General features: G+C 36.5%; 1 protein-coding gene across 14 annotated transcripts in view; it reads right to left on the reverse strand.

Moving 5' to 3' along the window:
• Window positions 1–12,506, reverse strand: part of Plcb4 (phospholipase C beta 4) — a 381,620-nt gene that overhangs the window by 142,791 nt on the left and 226,323 nt on the right. For 11 of the 14 annotated variants that reach the window (XM_074074360.1, XM_074074365.1, XM_074074363.1 and 8 more), the window contains one exon: window positions 4,247–4,345. The exons of the other annotated variants lie outside the window; for them this stretch is intronic. In XM_074074360.1, coding sequence (XP_073930461.1) covers window positions 4,247–4,330 — 84 coding nt within the window. In that variant the 5' untranslated portion in view covers window positions 4,331–4,345. The remainder of the gene's footprint in view (window positions 1–4,246; window positions 4,346–12,506) is intronic. 14 annotated transcript variants of the gene reach the window in all.

Below are 12,506 nucleotides of genomic sequence, written 5' to 3' on the forward strand. Positions count from 1 at the left end.
TTGCATTATGAGAGGATGGTATTTTTAAATTTCGTTGCAGTGTGAGATGATTGTCGCCATCATCCAATAATGGTTCCTAGCTATAGGAAGGTAGTGATGTAGATTTAAATCCACTAAAGTGAAATGAAATTAAACCCAGTTCCTCAGTCGTTCTAGCCGCACTTCAAATACAGCTGGTGGTCACTTGGGGCTGGTGGCTGCTGTCATGGGCAGCCCAGATTCACACCATGTTCAATACAGTGGACAGTTCTGCTAAAGAATGCTCACTTAAGGAACAGCTGGCCTCCTAGGGACAAATATTTTAAAGTTTGTTTGAAGTACATATATTGCTCTATAAGCTTATGCAAAAAGAAAGGGTTCAGGAGAATCTGGAAAGAAGAATTTGAGGCTCAAGGGGATCAAATGGCTCAAGATGAGAAGAGACCAGAATTTTCTTCTGATCTTCTTCAATAGTTGGGAAACACATCTGGAACAGAGGAAAAGAGTGAGTTGGAAAAGGACTGTTTCTGGGAAAGTGATGAAAATAGAAAAAAACACAAGAACAAGTACCTTGGTGGAAGACTGAGACAAAAGAAGGCAATGAGAGACAACTTTAGATATCAGATTGGCTAATGAAATTTATTCTAGGAGATCTCTGATTCTTTACTCTTGAAAGGTGTCCTGGTATGTGCTGTCATTCTCCTTGGCCACACCAAATCTTCAACATCCTTGTGTGATCAGATTTGATGATATGATGGATTTTGGAAGGGAAACAACTTAGAGCAGGCAATAGAGCTGGAAAGTGAAAGGTAAGAAGACACTGGAAACCAAGAGACTCCACCAAGAGTCTCCACTAATTATTTCTCATCTCTGCAAGAGGGAATTCTCTGTTTTAGAGATTTAATATTAAGTATTGCTCAGGAAACAGAATGTACCCTGGATGTAAGTAACTTATAAGATAAGCAGAGTTAGGAAAAACAGATTTGAAAATGGTACGGCAATAAAATCTGATGTTACAACATAAGCTACATAATATGCAGGTTCTGAAATTTTGCCTGCCTCCAAAGAATTCTTTCAGTAATGCAAAAATAATAAAATAATGATTAAATATCATACATATACTGAAAACTTTTTAAAAAAGAAAACAGTGGCTCTTAAACACTTTTGGCTTGACCTGGTGAGTGTTCACCCACTGCTTAAAATTCTTTCTTGGTTTCTTTAACTATGTGGAATATAATTAAGGTCACCACAATAACAATAGTTATCATATGAGGCTGAGGGCATTTACGTTGCTCACAGGATGGCCCTTTGTTATAACACTTCTGGGATGCTTGGGTTTGTTTTCTTTAATTCTCTTTCTTCCCTCAGTCTGTCACCTGCCATCTCTCAATACTGTTTATTCACAAACTATAGAAAGAAACCTTTTCTGCAACTGAATATTTTAGTGGCTGTGGCTCCAGAGAATTGCATCTTATAGAATCAGGAAATGATAGGAAAAATTGGCTGTCATCTAGTTTGAAATACTATTTGGCTTTCTCTCTTGTTGTGTTATTAGGAAAAGACATGTTTGCTTCATAAAATTACAATGTTTTTGCTTTAAATCCTAGTGAAATAGCACTCCAGAAAGTTGAAAGCTTACTACATTGTATTTAATATGCGCTCAAAGTTTCTTTCTTTCTGGCTTCACTATGTTTTCAGAGGAAACCAGAAGAACAGTAAATGCCTGTAGAAGCACAAGTGACCAGTATTTTCTAAATACAAGTTGTGATGGTTCATAACTAAAGGAAATAATCAAGAGAAATAAAAATGATTCAAACAAGGATGAACCTCCAGTTCATTTATTTTGCTTTATTTACTAGGAAAAGGACTTTTTTCCTCCTCTAATAGATGTTTGCTTATTTTAATAGATACTCAAGCTATCACATTAATCTCTTCCAAATGACCTTCTCTGAATTATTAGAAGCACAGTATTTTTAAATTGTTTTAGATTTCCAGAGCCTGAAAAACTACTGTATATAACTGCCAATCTTTTGAGTCACTAGCAGATTCAGGGAGAAGCATCTCACACCAGCTTACACTAAAGGATTATGGTATCACTGGGGTTCAGGACACAATACCCTCCAACAGCACCTTGACATTGGAGACAACAGCAGCAGGAAGGCCTCTCTCACTTTCCGCTTGTCCCCTTCTCCCCTGAAGCAAGCCATAAAATCAAGCTGACCTTCCCCTGAAGTTGGTCCTAAGACCCCACTCCAGATGTATCTTCCCTATAAACAAAGGAAAAGAATAGCCTTTCTCTCAAGACACATGCAGGCCTTGCTTGCCAAGTATCCCCCGTTTATATTATTTGATCAGACTCATCCCCTTTGTCTACTCACATTTCTGCATGGCTATCTAGTCTCCGTCAACCCTAAGTATAAGAATGTACACATTTCCCTGCTTTTGTTTCTTTGAGTCTTCATTTCTGAAGGTTCTTGTGTGACATAAAACATATTAAATAAATTTGCATAATTTTTTTGTTACTCTATTTTTTGTTATGGGGGTCTCAGTTATTGTCTTGCAATGGGTGAGAAAAAATGAAGCTTTCTCTCCACTACACTGCCATCCTGGGTGTTAGCTGTACATGACCGAGATCAGATTAACTGGGAGATAGACTTGAAAATACCTCAAGTTACTCTTTGACCTTCTTTGCCAAGTTAAGTGGAGTGAATGTGAGTAACTAATAAGCTGTTTTGTTAGGGGTGAAATATGTAAAAATGGTTAACAGTGATGTTTTTATTTAAATGATAAGTATTTCATAGGGTTTACCCTAACACTTTAAACCTGTTAAACCTCTATCTCCACATGGGTTTCAAGGATTACCAAGTCCTTTACCATTTCAATTACCAAGAAAACAACTGGGGGTAGAGCTCTTTGTTTGAACATGTGTAGGAAACTGGTAGGAAATGAGGCTTGGTAGAAGGGAGCCAAATTTTGGAAGCTTTTGCATTTTATTCTGAGGAACTTTATTCTCCAATGGGGAGTCATGGAAGCCTTTTAAACAGAGAAGAAACAATATCTTATTTATATCATTAAGAGATTATTTATGATCTCAACCATGGGAGAGGAAGAAGGGGAAAACAAGGAGAAAGAAGACTAGAAGAAAACTGACAAAGAATTAACATTGGTTGCCTCTAGTTGGTAGAATATTATTTTGTTTCTTCTTATAATAGGAGAATGGAGTTAGCTGTTATTTCTGGAAGTGGTATAGTTTCAGACATATGAATAGCTGTCATTTCAGTATTTGATCTCAATACAAGGAAGTGTGGCTACATTTTGGCCTATTCTTTGCCTTTTCAATTTTGTTTATTTATGTATCATATAAATCAGAAATACTATGCTCCACACTGGAAAAAAAACATTAGTTCAGAGAAGCCCAGCTAGAAAGGCAGATTCTGCACCCAAGAATTTGAACCTCAGGGAGACCAACTAGACAGCCAACACACATATTTTATTGGTTTTGAGAGGAGCCAACTCTCTGGCTCTAAGTGAAGTTTTACATTTTACTTTAGTTTAGAGGCAATACCAATTTCATCAAACACCCCTTTCTAGGTCATCTCAAATTCAAGTCCAATCTAAGAAAAACAATGCATTTACAACATTATTAAGGCTTCAACTCGTCTATCCAGCCTTTCTGAACAAACGGGTGGCTCACAGTTCCCAATCTATAGAAAGTAGAGCCATTCCTATCTTGCAAAGCACAAGACAATAAATGATGGAAGCAAAGACACACAAAACTTTGGTCAAACTTGTCTGTTCAAAAGAAACAAGCAAAGCAAACCACTAGCACAAAGTCCAATAACTATTATATTTATAACGAATGGGAAGGTTTATATGGAAAGCCTGCCAAGAGCACTTCATAAAGCAAAAACTGTTACTCTATGAAACCCATCTGTAAAACCACAATAATAGTAGAGGCAACCTTATAAGGAGGTTGTTGAGAGAAATTAAACAATAACACACAGTGTGCTTAGAAGGTAGTTTGGCACATAGTGTGCACTCAATTAATTACACTATCATTGCCATCATTACATCTGGCACATAGTGAACATGCAACAAATTATAGTATCATCATTAGTGTATCTCATAACTTACCGCTTTCTAACTGTTCCAACTTAAAGCTCAAAGATGCTCTTACTTATGTCAAAGAATATTTACTCAACAGTGTAATTAAAATTAGGTAATTTTTAGAATGTTTTGAGAGAAAAGATTAATAACACTTCTTTACCTCTTCATATCTGTCAAAAACTGCTCCTTCTTGCAAAAAGGAAGGAACTTCCTTCTGCCAGTTAAATTCATAAGGTTTGGCCATGATGATATTCAAGACCTAAATATGAAAAAAGAGTATCTCATTAGTATATTAAACTAAAGCACTTTCTATCTGTGCATTTGCAAAAGCTGTTTCTTAAACATGTCCATTAGTTATCTTCCTTTTTTTATTGTCTTCACTTCATCTGATCCCAACTTTCCTTTTTCTTATCTGTAACACTGGAGAAAGACCATCATTCATACTTTCTACACTGTAAATCAGATCCTAGAGATAACTGGACCTACAAACCCCCTCAATATCTAGTACAGACAAGAAAGACAGACTCAAACACAATGTGGTGAAGGTCTAGGACTGTAGCTCAGTGGCAGAGTGCATGCTTAGCATGTGAGAGGCTCTGGGTTTGATTCCCAGCACCAAAAAAAAAAAAAAAAAAACCACACATATAAGAAAACAATAAAGTAGTCTCCTTGGTTTTCCAGACTGCAGAAAAGGACTGCAGAACTTGAAATGTTCTGTGATCTTCTCACTCCTGCCACTATTCCTTTCAGTTGTCCCCATTGGTTTCATTTTAAAATGAATAGCAACGAGAAGTTTCTATCAAAGATGAAAATAAAGCTTCTATACATTTCTATCAACCTGTGCCTACTATTCATTACTTAAGTATTTATCTTCCCCCTGAGTACTAATTTAATCAAAATGGTGTTATTATAAGATGGGCTTTGGGGTATGGGGAGGCTGATGGAAGGATTTTAAATTTGGAGGATGATGGATTTTGACCCTAATTTCTAATGCAGATCTGCATTGTAAGTGGGTATCACTTCATTGCTTTTTTTTTTCAGAGAGCTGGGGTTCTGAATAAGGAAAGAGGCATTCTGAAAAAATGGTATCGAAATACCCCAAATTTTCTGATCTTAAACTGGGGGGCAAGAGTTATTCTCTGTGCTGTCTCCAATGTACTTCCTAGGGCCTGGAATTAGGAGCCAGGTTGGTTTACCTTACACTGATGATACAAGGATGAGCTACAGACTAGAAAACGTTGACCAATTAATTTTTCAGGGGAAACAAATGATATATCTTATAGTCCAAATGACTGCAGAAAAAGTTGAAGGAACAAAAGGTTACTTTTTAAAGGCATGGAGCAGGGAATTGGCTGTTTGTTAAATATATCTTTTTTCCAATTATTTAAAAGTCCCATCCACAGCTAACTGATTATAAACATGGTCCTGTCTCAGGGTTACGCCAGAGGTTTTCCTTCTCAAACATTCTAGCTTGTCTGGTAAGGCCTCACTTACAAGGTACTTTAAAGTTTAACTGCCTCCTCTGCCTCCTAGAAGGGCACTACCTCAGCCTTCAGAGCCCAGGCAAAAGGATCCACCTTCTCTAGGAGGAAAGCTGGAAATAATGGGGGAAATTATACCCTCAAAGGACTGGTAGATAACCCAGCACTTTTTTCAGTGTAAACACCTCAACAGTTACTGGAAGGAGGCCAGGGGGCTTTGAAACAGTCTCATTGTTTCCAGATTCTTATGCAACTGAACAGATTAGCTAAGGTACTGGCTGTAGAGGAAACTCCCTGGACTGCAAGAAAGCTTGCTAGGGAGGGGACAAAAGAGGAAAGGAATCCTTGTTTATAATAAATAAATCTCCTTCTAAAGATGATGAGAAACTGGACATGTTGGTGGGAGGAGCACAAAGGAGCCAAGGTGATCTGTTGAGGAGCCAAATATTCAAGTAAGTCACACACATCACTCATGAAGATGGCCTCCCATCTTTTAACTGCCACCATTTGGTTTCCTGGCCAACTCTATCCTGTATCGTTAAACCTACTGTTTTGCTAGACCTATAAGGTGACTTAAAAATACATCCCTTGAAAAACCTACAATGTGATCTTTGAGACATCAGACTAACAATCTCACACGTGCTGGAATGACTATAGGATCAATAATGCTCCCTGCAACGTCCTAGGACAATTTGGGTAAAATATTTTGCAAAGAATTTTTTGTTGTTCTTGCTGGACACATGCCTCATTTTTTGGTACAAAGTGGACAAAAGGCAGTATGTGAAATCAGGTCAGTCGCAGGTACTTGGGTATGGTAGGCTGCATAACACCCCACCCCCTTAACATATTCACGTCCTAACTCCTGTGAACAATTCTTTGCAAGGAAAAAAAAGAACTTTGCGGATATGATTAAGTTAAAGATGTTGAGATGGGAGATTGCCCAGGATCATTCATGTGGATCCTAAATCAATCACAAGTATCCTAGTAAAGGTGAGACAGAGAAAGACTAGACAGGGACAGAAAAGGAGGAGAAATGTGACCATGGGGAAGAGACTAGAGTGATGTGGCCACAAGTCAAGCTGTGTCAGCAATCACCAGAAGACAGAAGAGGACAGAACTGGATTCTTCTATAGAGCCTAGAGCAAACATAACCCTAAAGACATCTTGATTTCAAACTTCTGGCCTCAGACTAATTTCTATTGTTTTCAACTACAAGTATCTCTCTTTCTATGTTTACAGAAGCCCCAAGAAACATACACACTCAGCCTACTAAAGCTGGACGTCTATTTTATAAGACCTAGAAACTTGCCAAATCAATCTGGAATGTTGTAAAGAAGGTTCTAATTTAAAAGGATTTAAAATACATCATTTAACATATGCTCATTCAACAGAATCAAAGGGAGATAGAAATAAAAGTGCAGATAAAATGGAACTTAGTAATGAATTCAGATAACTTTATCCTTCTATTCCAAAGCCCCATTGAAAATAAACATATTACTTTTGCAGAACATTCTTCTCTAGGTCCCATATCTTTTTTAACAACTTTGCAACTCAGCAATAATAAAAATTTTAAAGAAACCCTGCAGCTTCCCCCAAGCCAACCAAGGCATTTCCCATCCTTTGTTTCTATTCCTAAACAAATGAATTTACTTTAAAGTAAAAGAATTTGTTTTCATTTGTAACCATACAGCATCGAAGTGACTAAAAATGCCATATAATAGTTATGAATTTTACTAAGTGTAACATTTATCTTTTACCTTCAATCTTATGACAAAGACATTCCATAAGGAATTAATCTCTTCCTCATCCAATAATACAAATCCTAAAAAACCAAATTACTCTTGACCTTAAATGATCTTATGATGAGAAAAACCAAAATTATGTTTCAAAACAGAGTAGGATAAAATGTCTACTCACCAAAAGTAAATTAGTTGAATCTATTAAACACATTTCAGTGTCTTGCTCCTCAATCTTTAAGTAAGATAGCCTTATATTTCTAAACATGTATTAACAGCATTTTGTCAGATTATCCAGAACTTTTAAATAAATGGCTTTATATAAAGCAAGAATCTAAGTTGACACTGACACTGATATATTATGTCATTAATGATAATTTTCCTTATTTGCTAAAAATTTCTCCATTTTCATCAAGCTATTAAATAACTTTTTCAAATAGCATATAAGGAGTACAGGACTAAGAAAACAATAACAGGTAATACTGAGGGTTGAGGGTAAGAACATTCTTATATAATTTGGTGCAAAGAATCTTCCGATACATTTCTATAGGCTCAAAAGGCCTGTATTCTGTGTCTTGAGTAATTCTTCTTACGCTAAGTAACCGAATGCAAAATCTGTGTACAAAGATACTGTTGTGCTGCTTATGGTAGAAAAATGTGGGTATTATACGAGTATAACTGAGCAATTGGTTAAATGCACTACACATTTAAATACTTTTGTGCTCATTAATAATAATGCTATAAAGGAATACTTATTTGCTTAAAACAGCAAATTTAGAAGAGTTTATATAAATATTCACAGCTTTTGTCAAGCAAATACAAATATCCTCAACATGTTGTTAAGCAAATAAAAAAGTAATATAATTCAGATTTTTATGTGTTATTGTGACAACTTAGATCTTAAAAGTCACCCAAAAGCTCATGTGCGGAAGTCTTGGTCACCAACGCAGTAGTGTTCAGAGACCCCCTGGGAGGTTATGGGATCATGAGGGATCTAACCTCATGAATGGATTAATACATCTATAGATGCACAGCTTGGTGAGTTTGGGGAAGGGCTTTGTTGTAAACATCAGCTCTCTTTGTTTCCTGGCTGTCATGAGGTGAGCTGCTCTGCCCTACCAAGTGCTTCCCACCATGATGTTCTGCCTCACCACAGGCCCATAGCAACGGGCCCAAGCAACCATGGACTGAAATGAGTGAAAACATGAGCCAATAAAACCCTCCTCCTTTAAGTTGTTTATTTCTGCCTCAGGTATTTTGTCACAGTAATGGAAAACTGACAAGTAAAATTTTACACACACACTCATACTTTTCTTATAGAGCAAAAGGATTAGCAAGACAAATACAAACAGTAATTAAATTTGGTGATGAAATTTTACATGATTTATATTTGCTTTAATAATTATCTATATTTTAAAATACATAAAGTTACAGTCACTATGATTTTTATATTGAAGGAAAAATGTTCTCCAATGTAAGGGAGGATGACATCTTTAAAAAATTACTTCTTTTCATAAAAATCAGTTTTTAAACAGTGTGTTTTTTGCCAGAATTCCTGGCAAGAACAAATTGCAGGAAAAGACTAATAAATAATACACTAAAAATTGTGTATTAGCTACACAGAACCTCTGCTAATTTTATATTTGAAAATAAAGCTCATTATGCTGGTGCTAGAATTAGTCTTTCATGAATTCTAGACTATAAGAAACCTATGGCCTTTGCCATGTTTAATCTGTGATAAAGCACCACCTGATTCAAGATAATTTTCTGTAATTTATATACCCCCCCACAAATCACAGAATAACATGAGAACAGAAACTATTCAACTATTTGTCTCCATTTCCTCCTTCTCAATATTCACTATAATTAAGACACAAGTGTAACTTTCTTTAAATGTAATAAGTAAAGAATTAGATTAATAAAATATTTAAAAGAATTGTCATTTCAATGTACTAGGTGATATTTTTGATCTTATTATAGACTTCATTGTATCAGGATTTTACAAAACATGTCAAAATATGCTCAGTTGTATTTAGAAAATGAGCTTAATTTGAACATAGTGAATAACTATTAGCATATTGTAGGGAAGAAAATATAATATCCTTCCTTACCCATTATAAGGATCATGAAAATGTTCTACCAAAAGGCAGATCATGTTAAAAAGGGTAAAAATTATTTAGTAAGCTTTATGTGACATACGATTCTTCAGAAATGAAGACCCAAACAAATGGATGAAATCTGCATGTTTCTGCTTAGGCTGTGTGGAGAAAGGATAGAAATGAAAAAGTGGGACCGGACAAATAGGGGTATGGCCTAATACTAACAAATTGGGGAGATTAGCAAATCATGTTTGTTTAAATTCTTTTGGGTATCCCTATGCCTTCATTCCTTTCCTATGGGCACAGGGCAGGACACCTGTCAGGGAAGAGAAGAAAAGGGTCAGAGAGTAACATTTCTGCTTCTGTAGTTTTCTCAGATTCCTTTAGCTTAAAAGACACAGTTATGCAACAGTGTCTGTTAGGATATCATGTTCTGAGCCAGCAATATAATTCACTCTGTAATGATCAGTTTCCAAAGAAATTAGGATACAATGAAGTATAATCACTTCCCAAGAGAAGAATTGATTTGTTCCAAAAGATAGTTTGGATGTTGCTTATTTATCTGCAGCAATTCCCTTGGAAATGACATCTGAGGTCATATGTCAGCCCTCCAAAAACCTCTCATACGTGATGACTGAAATTGTTGCTCACCTCTTCTCTGGTAGCTCAGGAGCTTTGAAGGGTACAGCCCTAGGCTTAAGTAAGGGAGCCATGAAGATGATGGAGGGCTCTGTGGGAGAGGTTGGGAGTATCTTTGGCCTACTATGTGCAATGTCTTCTGAGGTGTCACATTCCTAAAAGCTTAGTAGGTCCATCTTTGGTTCAAAAGTATTATGAACTTTTAAAAATAGACGACATTTGCATATTAATCCTTTTTATAATAATGAATTACAGAAGTGACTGCTACAAAGAAATTTTTGTTTGCTAGGCTACAAGCAAGATATAGCAACCTTTAGGATATACATACATAGTCATATACCAAATATTGATGATTTGGTTAATAGAGGACCACCTATATGTGGTGATCCCATGAAAATGTAATAGAGTGGAAAAAAATCCTATTATTTAGTGACAACATTGCTATCTGACAACACAGCAAGATGTATTATTCATGTCTTTGTAAAGCTTGCAGGAGCAAACCTACTACAATGCAACTTAACAGATTCTTTTCTGAATTCTTGAATAACAAACTTGTTTTAGTAGGATATTTACACAGTATAAATATAAATATTTTGCAGAGTAATAACATCGTCTTATCTTTTATGCCTCTGAAATAAAGTACTTACGTTCTCACCAACTGAGGAGGATTGGCAAAGAGCAGAAATTATTTTATTTCTACTGAATATTTAGGGTAAACAGGGTTTTAGCCTTAATAGCCCTGAGAAATAAAATTTGTTGATCCTAGGAGAGTAAATAAAGGACCAGATGCTATTTTTGTTTTTTGAGACAGGGTCTTACTATGTTGCCCAGTCTGGCCTTGAATCCCTAGGATCAAGCAATCCTTCTGTTAGGCGTCTTGAATAGCTGGGTCTATAGGTACACACCATCACTGACTTGGATGGTAATGTTTTCCTTCTCTCAAAAGTAGAAGCTCTTGTCACTCTTTTCACAGGCAGAGGGAATATATGGTAGATGTGTACAGTTTCCTATGCACAAAAACACAAGTCCCTTACTGGGAGGTGTTAGCATACTCAGCAGTGGAAAGGGAGAGCTCAGTAATCCTCATTCCTACAATAGAGGTGCTCTGATAAGGTGTGACCAAACAGAAAACAAAATGGCAAGGTGCACAAATCAACTAGTTTGGGGAAGAGGGGATAGATGGATCATGTAAGAGTTCCTTTGGCTTTCATTTCAAGGTGTTCCTAATCTAGGGCCTTCTGGCGAGAAATACATCTTTGTCTTTAGAACACTCAGGGACTCAAGGGAGGACCATGAGAAGGGGCTCTAGTTATCATCTCCCTCAACTTTCTTATCTTCTTCACTAGAACATCCTTGAGCTACTGATGGTAGATTCTGCATAGTCAAGGTGGGGACTCAAGCCAGAAAAGATTGGGGCCCATGGACTTGTCTTACATTAATGATTCCGAGTAGGGTACCCAGACAGTAAACATGACCTGGGAATTTCTTACAAATACAAAATCTCAGGCTCCACTGATGTCTTCTAAATCAGAAACTCTGGGGGTACAACCCAAGAATCCAGGGTGTATTTAGCTAGCCAGATAATTCTAATGTAAACTAAAATTTGAGAAGAACTGCTTAGAATCTTCATCAAAAAGGAAAGGGGGAGGGTGCTTTTTAATCTTCGTTGGTGACCAAGCTTGTTCAGCAGGGACACAGTCCAACTTGGCATTTGAACTAAAACTCAGGTAAGTAGGAAAGATGACCCATTTGTCTAGAATGCACATTTCTCTAGGCTTGGAAAATTGAGGCTATAGAGAGTCTGAATGTTTGTACTTGCTTTCTAACCCAAACTAAGAGTCAATACTGAGGGCCTGAAGTAAATGAGTAATTTCCTCACATATTTCTTTCAAACCTCATTCTGAGGGTTAAATACAAGGTAAACATTTAAGGATGACAAAAAAATTTTGAAAAAAGTAAATAAAAGATAATGGAGCCACAACCAAACACACACCCAACACATCTATTTAATCTGCAGTGCAGACAGAGCAGTCATTTCACAAGTAACTTCAAGAAGTTCCTGCTTTTGGTTCAAGTCTTTATGGTACCTATTAATTAGAAGCTAGGAATGTGAATATTTCTCCTAAAAGCTCACTAAGAAATTACTAGATAAGCCAAGATTCAACCAACACACTCTCTTAAGTTTAAAAAACTGCAATTATCCAATGGTCTAAAAAGAAAAATTATGTTTGCACATGAACACTCTAGAAGAAATATGCCCAGAACTGTACTGCATAGCAGTGTTCATGGCTTTGCTTTTAACCTTTTTCTCTCTGGAGTTATCAGACTTGGTTCACTGCTTCAAACCCTGAGTTTTCTGCATTTTCTCTTTCTTATTCCTGAATCTCTCTACTAAATGTGACTAGTTACTAGTCACCCTTATAAAACACTGAGTCGAGTGCTACCCCCAGGCTTTCACATAAGCA

Source organism: Castor canadensis, chromosome 5, assembly GCF_047511655.1.
Source record: "Castor canadensis chromosome 5, mCasCan1.hap1v2, whole genome shotgun sequence".
Lineage (NCBI taxonomy): Eukaryota > Metazoa > Chordata > Mammalia > Rodentia > Castoridae > Castor > Castor canadensis.